The sequence below is a fragment of the Bubalus kerabau genome, chromosome 1, assembly GCF_029407905.1.
Source record: "Bubalus kerabau isolate K-KA32 ecotype Philippines breed swamp buffalo chromosome 1, PCC_UOA_SB_1v2, whole genome shotgun sequence".
Taxonomy (NCBI): domain Eukaryota; kingdom Metazoa; phylum Chordata; class Mammalia; order Artiodactyla; family Bovidae; genus Bubalus; species Bubalus kerabau.
In genome coordinates, this window is record NC_073624.1 from 97,502,065 (window position 1) to 97,515,839 (window position 13,775).

Sequence of the window (13,775 nt, forward strand, 5' to 3'; positions counted from 1 at the left end):
AGAAGGTAAAGTATGGAAACAAAATGGTTTCTTTGGTATACTGACAGCTCTTCTATTCTGAGAACAGGACTCTAATCCAGTACACTTCACTCAGCAGTGAAACAGGTAATAAGTTATAATTCATGTAGTTAGGTATAATCCAGTTTTCACTGAGTCAGTTTGCTCTTTGTATTTTTTACATTATGCTCGCTGTCTCAGTCAGCTGTTTTCCAAAACTGAAGCGTCTAGAAGGAACACTGTGAAGGCAGAGAAAGGCTATTGCTACAGGCACACTTCAGTGAGCAGTAACAGAGAATCAAAACTATTAGAAATCAAAGGCACAGCAGAATGACTTACTTAGTAAAGGGGCGTATAGCTTTCAGTGCCTGAGTAGTTTATTACAGTAAAACTGTTGTTAGTAACAATCATTTTGACATCAAAATTTTTTTCAATGTATTTCATATATTGCTTAAGAAGACAGCAATGCATATTGTTTTAAAAAGATTTTCTTCAGTAATTATTCCAAAAATTTTAAAAGCTCTTTAGAGGTTTAAGCTCCACAGAAAACTGGGATATCTAGAATGACTCATTCCCCAAACATTCAGTTAGGCAGTTCTTACTAAATTAGCCATGCATGTTTAGTCTCAAACCAATAGTTCTAGAATATAAATCTTGGTGAACAGAGTTGAAGTCTACTTATAGTGCTCTAAGTTTTAAGTCTGCATACTATATTAAAACACTTAGCAAGAACAAAATATTTAACATTTTCCTAAAATATATACAGTGATTTATACAAAGATAGTCAAATTTTCTTTTATGGTTGAATTCATTAATGGAGAGTCTTAGAAACATCACCATATAAAAAGTGAATTAATACTCTAAATGTATGGCAATCACATATTCAAACAAGTATTTTTAGCAAATTCTTAGTAAAGAACTAAGAAGCAAACAAAAGTATGCTGAGCAGCCAAACAGGTACCACAAAGTCCATGCACTGTTCGGACAGAAAAGCCCCTTAAGCCTCGTTCAGTCTACTTACTCTTATTTTAGACACAATTCTAGCAAGCTTGGCAATCTGGTTTCTCAGTCCACAGCAGATTAGAAGCAGCAAGTTAGGGGCCTAGTGCGGGAAGCAGGCACATAAGACAGCAGCAAAAAGTGACAACTGATTATAAGGGAAGATAGAGAAACTGAAAAACAGATATGACTCAAAAAGCACAGCAACGCAAGGTCACGTAGTGAAGGGGCATTCTATATCTCAGCAGCCCCTAAGGTGGATTTCTGTGTATCACCCCATGTTCTTAAAGATGACAAAGAAAATGCAGAGAAGTAGAAAGTATATTTAGAATATTTCTTATAAAACTGTTAAAAAAATGATTAAATGGATTTGCCTCAGTTAACTGAAAAATTAAATTATGCAAGGTAGCCGCCTTAGCATATGATATAGCCAATGATGATATAAATGGACTGTTACTGTATTTAAGATATTTTCCCTTCTAAAATATTTGTAGTTTTCTTTTTTTTTCGGTTGCACATGTGGCATGTGGGATCTTAGTTCCCCAATGAGGAGCTGAACCCATGGCCCCTGCAATGGAAGCATGGAGTCCTAACCACTGAACCACCGGGTGTTACCTGTAGCTCATCTCGTAATTCTCAGTGTGATTTGCATAAACGTCTTATAAATAGAATTGGAGGGATAAATCAATCTTTATGCTTTTTCTGGTTACCCACTTTAGTTCAGATAACGAGCTATACTACAGCCTTATGGTATGCAGCTCTTGTTTTGTTCAGATAGAGAAACAATATGCTATGATTAAACCAGATCCATTGACCTTTTCTTCCCACATGATATAAATTTATCAAAATATTTCATATTTTACATTACTGATGATGTGTAAGTAAAAGTCAGTCATCAGAGTGAAATGACCTCTAGGGTTGCTTTTGATTAATACTCCAGTGACTTATAGTTGTGTGAAATGTATCAGAACTTAATTCTTTTTATGCTTTAACATTAAAAACTTTACCATTTTCATTATGTGAATCAGAATATTACTATTTATTTTTCAAAAAAGTTGAGTTAAAATTTTTTGACCTATTTTATTAACATATTTACTAACTGGTTACTAATATAAACAGGTCTTGTTTCCCAGCCTCAAAAGTTTTATTTTCTTTTAACTATGTCTGAGAAGTTAGAAGTCACAAATATCATTTAGTAATTCAGAGAATTTGGGTTTTAATATAAAAACTCTCCATGATATTATTACTTCAGCTGCACTGATAGCTTTTAAATTATAGAGATCTGGGATTTAAACTCGGGTCTATCATTCTATATTAATTCCTTAAAACCATATTCTTAAATTTCCATAGAAAGTTGCCTTAAATGCATTTTTTTCTGACTTTATCTTCAACAACTTCAGAAATTAAACTTGAGTCAATTGCATCAGTTTCTAATGAAATATATTCACACGCTGTTAAGTACAATTGATTTTAATGAGGACTTAACTTCGGAAGTCAGACCAAAGAGACAACTTGTGAAAATAAGCAACGACCTGCCAATCCAGGACCAGCAAAAGTCTGGCCCTAGATAGGCCAGATATGTAGACTTTCACTGAAGGCTTGGGGAAAAAAAGGATTTAAAATATGAAACTGTCACCAGATCATTTACTGCCATGACTTTCCTAACTGTAGGCAAGGGGCAAAAATCTTGTCTTTAAGAGTGACCTAAATGCCTTTTTTATAGAAACATTTATATTAAAAGCTCTCACGGTATTACTCCTTACAAGAATTATTCTGTCAAAATACCACTGTTAAATTTGGAAAGCACAATTACAAGTTTTCCCCACAGAATATTTTCCCCAGAGGGCTTCTTTTGGACAGAGGATGACAGCCATAAAACTAGTCACAAGCCTGATAAGAAAAATTGAAATATTCTGAGAAAAGTAACAAAAATATCTAGGTATGTTACACTGACTTATTTATTTCCTAAGGTATTCATGGCAAGAACAATAAGGTCCTAGACAGAGTTGTTAGATTTTTACTGAGTATAAATATCACCTACATCTTGTTCCAAAATGACCACTAAGAATAATTGAGAGTATGGCCCCAAATCTGCATTAAAAAAAAAAAGACCTACAGTTTATTTTAATGCAGGTGGGCCCACGGGGGTGGGTGGAGGGTGGGGAGAGGAACAGAGAAACACTGACTGCTAGACTATTGTAAGAGAAAATAAGGAATTTTCACAGGTAAAATAATATTTTACCTTGGAAATATTCTAAAAAATGACAAATTTTGAAAAGTACATAAAAGAAAATTCAATTACAATTCCAAGACCCTTCTTATCATGATTTCAAGTAGAATTTTCATAGAACTAAGTAACAACTAGTGAATAAAACAGATCAGAATGGAAGGTTAAGAATTCCTGATTAAAAATAATAATAAAAAAGAGTTCCTGATTAAAATTAGTCTTTCAAAATTAAAAAGTATCATTTTAGAAAGTATTAAATAAAACTGGCATAATATAATGAAGATATTTTCCACAAACTGGTGTAGTAAAATATATATATATAATAATAGAATTAAAAATGATTAAACTCTAATTCTGTGTATAAGGTTATATAGATTTAGAGAAAGATTATCCAAGTTTTTCCATAATTCTAAATTCAAGGAAAAAAGGGGTTGGCAAACTAAGCAATTTCAAGTGAAAATAAACTCTAAGCATTATCATTTAAGACTATAATAGTTACAACACAAAATTTTTTCTTGAAATTTAGCTATTTCTAAGTGTTATAGGCCCACCCTAACATATTGCTCCTAAGAGCTTAATTATGGGTAAGTCCCAGAATATTTGGCAACTGGCAGAATCACTTATAGTATATGAAATCGCTATTATTCATATAAAGCAGAACGAAGTTTTTCCTCGGGACCAAAAATAAATTTCCTTAGATTACTGGAAAAAAAAAAAATCCCCTTTGGTATACAAAAATTTACTCATTTGAAGTGCTAAGTTACAAGAATTTAAATGTGTTTCTTTAACTCCAAAGGCACACTAGATTCATAATTTCCTTTCTAGGACAGTAGCATAGAGTTTTTCCTACATTTTCCTCAAATAACATCTGTAAACTATGTCAGTGCATAGGAGCTATAGGCAGTAAAAAACATTATACTCTTGAAAATATCACTTTGAAAACGTAATCACAACACAAAACAGATGAAACTGAGACAATTTGGAAAGCAACGTCTTAGGAGGTAGTTTGTAAATAAAGTATTAAGGAGACAAGGATGCTTTCCAAGAAGTCAACAGGATGTTTTCATAATCTTATTAAGGTGGAGAGGGTACAGCTTCAGGCTAGAAATTAGCAGCATCATGATTTACTGATGTCAATGGCACCCATTATCCCTCGGGAAACTGATACAAGAAACCCTTTTATAAAGTCGGGGATGAGGCCTCGAACTACAGAGATCCCACTTTGGTATCATCTCTTTTAGTTGCAACAACAGAAAAAGATAAATACACAAAAAACTTAAAGGATAATTCCTAAAAAGGTGCAATGTTTTTCTTTACAAGATCATTAAGAAATCTTAAGATACTGAATACACATACAAACAAGGACACATGTTACAACCCAGGTACTTTCGAAACCATGTTTTAGTTCCAAACCCCAGTACACATCAATTTCATGAATCCAACTTTTTTTTATTCAGAACATGTATCTTTAAGACTGGTATAAACAAAAATTAAATACAAACAACTTGTTATTGACATAATAGCTGCAGTTATTAACTGCGAGAATACAGTAAAAAGGAGCCTTACTAAATGTTAATATTCTTGCAACAGAATTATCCCAGTCATTTTATGGTAGTAAATTCTGGCAAGAAATGATAAATTCATTTGTTATTAAAGATACTTAAAGAGTTTCCAAGATCAATCAGTCATGCTGCAAACAAAACAGCAATTTATTCAAGAGAGCCCTTACCTTTCTCTTATTCTCCTAAAAGGTCTGCCATTTATAGGTAACTAGTATTTCCAGATCAGTTGTTCAAACCCAGGTTCTTCCTATAATTTCACATCTTAGCTTTAAACACAGTAAACTTACACTCATTTTCCCTTTCCAGTGGAATTTCTAGTCTTGAAGTTAAAACATTTTCACAAAAAAAGAATAAAATCCTTCACGTAAATCTTGGTTCTTACTTTTCTTCTACCTCATTTTCATTTTCTTGTATTATTTGTTCTTCCTCCTCATCACCAAAAGTCTGTTCCTGCATGGTGGTAAAGGAGAGAGATCTAGCAGCCACTTCTGCAGCGAGGCCAGCAGTGAAAGTGAAATCAGGGGACAGCTGTAGCTGTGCCAGCCTCTGCTTGATGGAGGGCTGTGATGAGACCCTGGGGGTTGGGTGGGCAGGGGCCAGGCCATCTACATCTGCCTGCGGAGGCTCATCTTCACTCTCACACTGGTAATATGCTCTTTCTTCAGCTCCTTGGAAGAAGACTTCATTTGCAGAATTGTCTTTACTTTTACCATCTACAGGGTATTCACATAAATACTCAGTCCTACTACTTATTTCATTGTCAGCTGTAGAGGTTTTATTATTTTCCTCTTCAGTACCATTTTTACCAACTTTCCCCATATCTGAATCCACTGATGGCTCTGAATTACTTATGGGCTCCACTGGGGCTACAGGAGACAAGGATTTCAACACAGCTTCAAAGGAAAAAAAAGAAAGAAAAATAATAACTAAAAACCCAGCAATGATTTAAACTTTAATTTAAACTCCAAGTAGGTTTTTCTTATAAAGAACAATAAATAAAAGCTAAATAAAACTTTCTAGTAAATCAAAGTAAATTTATAAAACCAGAGAACTTTATAAGAGATCAAATACCTAAGACATGAAATGAGATGGGGTTTTGATAAATATTTTAAAACACCTCATGTATTCTCTTAATTCAAACCATTAAAGCAGTGTTTTCAAGGTGTGGCTCTTGAACCAACAGCATCAGTCAGCATCACCTAGGAATTTTTTAGAAATGAAAATTCTTCAGCTCCCCCCCATACCTACTGAATCGGAAACTGAAGGAGGACTGGCTAAGGTTTGACAAGCCCTCTGCTGGATTCTGATGCGCACGCGACTTTGAGAGCCATTGTACTAAAGGATAAGCAGCATGGTTTCACCCATAGTATGATAGACGAAACACCTAAGAGTAATTCAAGTAATAATCCTATCATCATCAACACACACATATTTACAAGTTAAAACATCATGGAAAAAAATTACAACATACAATTCAACTCACTTGTCAACCACCTAATAAGACCCTGATGACAGTAAAGCCGTAACTTCTACATATTTTAACGCCACAGAAAAATATAAAATAAAACCTGTATTCCATATCAACTACTGTACAAAGCGTAATACATAAATATTACATCCATACGGCAGAAGTTGTCCTTTCAAGGAAAATGAAGTTTTATTTAGCCCCTCTTGATGTTAGTAGGCAGTGGGTTGCTTGCTATGCAGTCTCTCCTCCCAGTATGAGGGGTTAGTACAATACAATATGTTATGAAGCATGACGGAAGAAAAAAAAGTGCGTCTTGAAGATCTGGCGTTTATTTTAAAAAATAATCTGTAAAACGTGTCCATTTCCAAGAAACAGATCCCTAAGCTGCAGTAACTCCACTAGAGAAGCAGCAACAACAGAAAAAAATGGCCACAGCAGGTTCCAGTGTAGAATTTCCCTCTCTAATTCCATTCGGACTTTACCCCTGTAGGCAGAGATGAAAACAACTCTGGAAGATGTACTGAAATTTTTCATGGGAAAAGCATTTTAAGGTATCAGCTTTTTACTTATTTTCATAAACTAAATTAGCATTATGCCTTTTCAAATGTAAACTATCAAAAGCACATACCTGAAAAGAGATACTTCTCTCAACATTATATCTTTACCCATACTGTCAAAAGGATAGTTTTAAAGCCATATGAAAAAAGTTGCTAAACAATAAAAAAGGATACAAGTTTATATACAGTGCTAGTTTCAGACTTTGTGTACAACTTTGTGTACAGTGTTAGCTGATAAATCTGTTAATTCTTAAAGCAACACATATTAGAAGTTGATTGATATTCCTGATTATTGTTAATTAAATGAGGGCGGGTAATCTGTATAATGCATCAATGAACTAGTATGTTAACACTGTGCTAGAATATAAGCCTCCAGGACTGTACAGATTTTTGTCTCTTGATCTATGTGCTGGGGATTCAATAGTAAACCTAATCTTATTATCTACTTATTGAGTAATTTTCTAAATGAATACTGTGGGGGATAATAAAGACCCTATTTAAGAATACTGTAATTTAATTTCAGAAACAAAAAAAATAGAACACACAGGAAACAATAGTGTCTAAAACCTAATACTCCTAATCTCTGATTTACGAAGGCCCAATATATGGACAAGCAGGTTGCAGGAACTCTCTGCTTTTTGCTCAAGAAATCCTTTCATTTCACAACAGTGTCCCCTGCATGTAAGGCTCTGTAGTAGTGGGAGAGGTGGCAGGACTGGAACAGTAAGAGAGGGACTCATGGAGGAGAGACTGGTGGAGAGGACAGGATGCCTGTGAAAGGGATCACCACGAATACTTTTCATTAATAAAAACAGCCAGCTTGCAGAACCATTGTCTAATTAGATATAAGTAGAGGAAGATATCTATATGGGGGACTCATGATGGAGGCTTGAAACCAGGAATAGGAGTTAAAAACTGTAGGTTTTTAAGACAGAGAGCTATTATCTATGTGCTGTTTGAGAAAAATCAAATTAGTTTTCAAGGATAGAAGCAAACCTAAAGGCTTAGAAGCTATCTTTAAGAATAGCTTAGAAGAAAAAGGTATTGAAAATGCAAGTCAGCTAAGAGGCTATTATAATATATAAGCATAAGTTTATAAGTGTGTGTTAGTAGCTCAGTCATGTCCGACTCTTTGCAACCCAATGGATGGTAGCCCGCTAGGCTCCTCTGTCCATGAAATGCTCCAGGCAAGAATACTGGAGTGGAGAGCCATTCCCCTTCTCTACTGGATCTTCCTGACCCAGGGATTGAATCCGGACCTCCTACATTGCAGGCAGATTCTTTACCATAAGAACCACCAGGGAAGCCCAACCTTACAAAGACCTGGGCTATAAAGGGGATCAATGGGAAGAAAGGAGGAGGACAAAATCAAGAAGTATACATCTGGACAAGGGAGGATGGGAGGGCCCCAGAGAAGAAAAGAGAATGATGAGGAACCTTCCAGAATAATCTATATACTTCTAGTGAAAAAGAGAAAGGGAAGAGAAGGCAGTTGATTTTGAGGCACCTCATATACTAAAATAGAAGGGAAGTCTCACTCTACCTGCTTAGAAATCCAGAGGAATTAATTCTTGAATTAGGAAATAGCTAGTTTGATGATACTGTTGAGTACTAAGCTTCCCCTCTCTTCCTCCCTGCCTTTTATGAAGTTCTAAAGAAAAGAAGGGTGGTTACATAAAGAAGTTCAAGGGTAATCTTAGGTATTACCAGTCATCCACTTTTGTACAAATCCAAATATGGAGACAGCGTGCACATATGCATCTCTGCCTTCCATCTTCTGCAGTGTTCAAATCAACTATTAAGTAACCTAGTGATATAGCTAAGGGCCTAGGGTTTAATTCATTGGTTTCAACAGTGAACAGTTATTAATTTTGCGTTATATTAAAAATTATCATTGAGAACAGGGTTTAGAATCTTTAACCCACTGAAACAAATTTAGTAGAAAAATAGAGTAACTGATGAAAAAGTCTGACTTCATATTCCCAATCTGATTATATAGTAACTCTTTTATTGATTAAATTGGATTATATAATGACTCTTCTAATGATCAAACTGACTTTGTGTCTAAAAGACAAAGTACTATACTTACTGGTGGATCCCTAAAATGAACACCATAACAATTCTATGGCTAAGATTTACAGTTTAAGAAAAAAGAATCCCTTACATTGAAATAAACTTTTACTCTGAAGTCAGTGCTTACCATGATCACTAAACAGAAGTTGCTTCCACTTCTGCCTTTCTGCCTCTGATGCTTTAAATCCCAGCACAGATTTCAGTTCTTGGAGCACCCTCTTGGATTCTTCATGTTCACGCTTCTGTCTCTCTCTGTCTTCTTGAGACAAGTAATAAAAATCATCCTTTCTGAAATCAGTGTCCATATCAATATCATCTACATAAGCTTCTAACTCCTGAAAATGAATGAAAGAAAGAAGACGGCACTTCAAGCAGACAGGTTTCTAGTAGCATTCACTGATTTGAACCTATCGAACTCCAAGATTAAAAAAAATAAGGACTCCTGGCACAGGTCACTGAAGCACAAGTTGGACATACAAAGCAGACACAGATAAACTGAAATCTTAACAAAACTTACTTGATACTAAAAAGAGTTGTGGATAAGAAAATTTAACAACTTCAGTCATTATTTTTCTACTCTGATACCATTCGATAGATCTAGTCAAGATTCAAGCTATTAGCTATGTCAAAATCAATCAAAATTAGCAGGGCTGTTGGTTTACGGAGGTAGTCAGGTATGTTAGCTTTCTTTGATAGACATTTGTATTTCTTTCTGACTCTTCAGGAAGTCTGAACACGATTGCTAGGATTAGGGAAAACCACATCTGATGGTTCTCCTTATCTCTAAGGTGAAGGGTAGGATCCTTATTACTCAGCTTCTGTTGCAGTTATGGTTAAGGAAAATTATTTGGGATCCTCTAATCACGGTGAATTTACCTCAGATGACCATTATATCTACTACTGTGGGCAGGAATTCCTTAGAAGAAATGGAGTAGCCATCATGGTCAACAAAAGAGTCCGAAATGTAGTACTTGGATGCAATCTAAAAAACGACAGAATGATCTCTGTTCGTTTCCAAGGCAAACCATTCAATATCACAGTAATCCAAGTCTATGCCCCAACCAGTAACACTGAAAAAGCTGAAGTTGAATGGTTCTATGAAGACCTATAAGACCTTTTAGAACTAACACCCAAAAAAGATGTCCTTATCATTATAGGGGACTGGAATGCAAAAGTAGGAAGTCAAGAAACACCTGGAGTAACAGGCAAATTTGGCCTTGGAATACGGAATGAAGCAGGGCAAAGGCTAATAGAGTTCTGCCAAGAGAACGCACTGGTATAGAAAACACCCTCTTCCAACAACACAAGAGAAGACTCTACTCATGGACATCACCAGATGGTCAATAAAAATCAGAATGATTATATTCTTTGCAGCCAAAGATGGAGAAGCTCTATACAATCAGCAAAAACAAGACCAGGAGCAGACTGTGGCTCAGATCATGAACTCCTTATTGCCAAATTCAGACTTAAATTGAAGAAAGTAGGGAAAACCACTAGACCATTCAGGTATGACCTAAATCAAATCCCTTATGATTATACAGTGGAAGTGAGAAATAGATTTAAGGGACTAGATCTGATACATAGAGTGCCTGATGAACTATGGACAGAGGTTTGTGGCATTGTAGAGGAGACAGGGAGCAAAACCATCCCCATGGAAAAGAAATGCAAAAAAGCAAAATGGTTGTCTGGGGAGGCCTTACAAATAGTTGTGAAAAGAAGAGAAGCAAAAAGCAAAGGAGAAAAGGAAAGATATAACCATCTGAATGCAGAGTTCCGAAGAATAGCAAGGGGAGATAAGAAAGCCTTCCTCAGCAATCAATGCAAAGAAATAGAGGAAAACAACAGAATGGGAAAGACTAGCGATCTCTTCAAGAAAATTAGAGAGTCCAAGGGAACATTTCATGCAAAGATGGGCTCAATAAAAGACAGAAATGGGATGGACCTAACAGAAGCAGAAGATATTAAGAAGAGGTGGCAAGAATACACAGAAGAACTGTACAAAAAAGATTTTCATGACCAAGATAATCACGGTGTGATCCCTTACCTAGAGCCAGACATCCTGGAATGTGGAGTCAAGTGGGACTTAGGAAGCATCACTATGAACAAAGCTAGTGGAGGTGATGGAATTCCAGTTGAGCTATTTCAAATCCTGGAAGATGATGCTGTGAAAGTGCTTCTCTTTTTTAATTTTTTATGCACTCAATATGCCAGCAAATTTGGAAAACTCAGCAGTGGCCACAGGATTGGAAAAGGTCAGTTTTCATTCCAATCCCAAAGAAAGGCAATGCCAAAGAATGCTCAAACTACTGCACAATTGCACTCATCCACATGCTAGTAAAGTAATGCTCAAAATTCTCCAAGCCAGGCTTCAGCAATACGTGAACCGTGAACTTCCAGATGTTCAATCTGGTTTTAGAAAAGGCAGAGGAACCAGAGATCAAATTGCCAACATCTGCTGGAACATCGAAAAAGCAAGAGAGTTCCAGAAAAACATCTATTTCTGCTTTATTGACTTTGCCAAAGCCTTTGACTGTGTGGATCACAACAAACCGTGGAAAATTCTGAAAGAGATGGGAATACCAGACCACCTGACCTGCCTCTTGAGAAACCTATATCCAGGTCAGGAAGCAACAGTTAGAACTGGACATGGAACAACAGACTGGTTCCAAATAGGAAAAGGAGTACGTCAAGGCTGTATATTGTCACCCTGCTTATTTAACTTATATGCAGAGTACATCATGAGAAATGCTGGGTTGGAAGAAGCACAAGCTGGAATCAAGATTGCCGGGAGAAACATCAATAACCTCAGATATGCAGATGACATCACCCTTATGGCAGAAAGTGAAGAGGAACTAAAAAGCCTCTTGATGAAAGTGAAAGAGGAGAGAGAAAACATTGGAAAGTGAAAAAGCTCAACATTCAGAAAACGAAGATCATGGCATCCGGTCCCATCACTTCATGGGAAATAGATGGGGAAACAGTGGAAACAGTGTCAGACTTTATTTTTTTGGGCTCCAAAATCACTGCAGATGGTGACTGCAGCCATGAAATTAAAAGACACTTACTCTTTGGAAAGTTATGAGCAACCTAGATAGCATATTCAAAAGCAGAGACATTACTTTGCCAACAAAGGTCTGTCTAGTCAAGGCTATGGTTTTTCCAGTGGTCATGTATGGATGTGAAAGTTGGACTGTGAAGAAAGCTGAGTGCTGAAGAATTGATGCTTTTGAACTGTGGTGTTGGAGAATACTCTTGGACTGCAAGGAGATCCAACCAGTCCATTCTAAAGGAGATCAGCCCTGGGATTTCTTTGGAGGGAATGATGCTGAAGCTGAAACTCCAGTACTTTGGCCACCTCATGCGAAGAGTTGACTCATTGGAAAAGACCCTGATGCTGGGAGGGATTGGGGACAGAAGGAGAAGGGGATGGCAGAGGATGAGATGGCTGGATGGCATTACTGACTCGATGGGCGTGGTGAGTCTGGGTGAACTCTGGGAGTTGGTGATGGACAGGGAGGCCTGGTGTGCTGCAAATCATGGGGTCGCAAAGAGTCGGACACGACTGAGCAACTGAACTGAAATCAGGTGTAACGATGTCAGATCTGATTCAGAAGTTTGTGATAAAAGAACAAGGATTTTAAGGAAACTATTCTGGCAAGGATGGTGGCAGACAAAATTTCTAGAGGTAGAGGTTCTGAATATAGTTTTCATTATTTACATGATGCAACAAGTGGCAATGCCTACACCCCGTGACTCAGCAGTGACGCCCCCAATGGAACAGGGCTTTTGAGTGACTTTGGCTGTGTACCCCAGCCTGCTTTAAGCTCATCATCTGGCCCTCTGAAATATTCTGTCAGCTAGCTAACAGTTTTAAATAAATTTCTTTGTTAAAGTAAGTAGGGTTGGTCTCCCTTTGCAATTAAGAATATTGAATAGGCAAAATGACGAAGAAAAAGAAGTCTTCTTCTTCAGAAGAAAAGTCTTCTTCAGAATAAGCAATCTGTTGTCAATATCTAACTTAATCATCTAAAAAGTATTTTTAAAAGTGAGGTTTAACATACATCCTGCTGATCCGCACTTTTGGGCTTCCCTGGTGGCTCAGATGGTAAAGAATATACCTGTAATGCAAGAGACCCAGGTTCAATCTCTGGGTTGGGAAGACCTCCTGGAGAAGAGAATTCCATGGACAGAAGACCCTGGCAGGCTACAGTCCATGGGGTCACAAAGAGTCAGACACAACCAAGCATCTTTCACATAACTTGCATAGATACATTCAAATGCACAAATCTTAAGTGTAAAGGATTTTTACAGATGTACACATACTGGGAACCACCACTCTGATCAAGATAAAAACATTTCCAGCATCCCAGAAGGTACCTTTACCAATGTACTAATTTTTTTTTTTCCAATGTACTAATTTTTAATGTGTTTCATCACTTTCGAGTATTTAAGAGATGGACAATTAGATATAAACAGGAAAATCTTCTGGTAGATTCAATGGATTGAAATTCAAGACACTAAGAACTAATGATATGATATAAATTCAATACACTGTGTTGTAATTTTTGAAGATTAGAAATATAAATTAAACAACTGTTCACAATTACTCAACAACTGTTCTGTGCTAAGTCGCTTCAGTTGTGTCAGACTTTTTGCGACCCTATGGACTGTAGCCTGCCAGGCTCCTCTGTCCATGGGATTTTCCAGGCAAGAATACTGGAGTTGGTTGCCATTTCCTTCTCAGGGGATCTTCCTGACCTAGGGATTGAACCTGTTGTCTCTTACATCTCCAGAATTTGCAGGCAGGTTCTTTACCACTAGCGCCACCTGAGAAGCCCTCAAAATGGTGTGCCATGCCCTCCTTCAGGGGATCTTCCCAAATTGGGATCGAA

General features: G+C 36.8%; 1 protein-coding gene across 7 annotated transcripts in view; it reads right to left on the reverse strand.

Annotated features, from left to right (window-relative positions):
• Nucleotides 1-4,651: 4,651 nt before the first annotated feature.
• VEZT (vezatin, adherens junctions transmembrane protein) overlaps nt 4,652-13,775 on the reverse strand; it is a 71,254-nt gene continuing 62,130 nt past the window's right edge. For all 7 annotated transcript variants that reach the window (XM_055585173.1, XM_055585165.1, XM_055585156.1 and 4 more), the window contains 2 exons: nt 9,011-9,218; nt 4,652-5,678 (listed from right to left, as the gene is read on the reverse strand). In XM_055585173.1, coding sequence (XP_055441148.1) covers nt 5,164-5,678; nt 9,011-9,218 — 723 coding nt within the window. In that variant the 3' untranslated portion in view covers nt 4,652-5,163. The remainder of the gene's footprint in view (nt 5,679-9,010; nt 9,219-13,775) is intronic.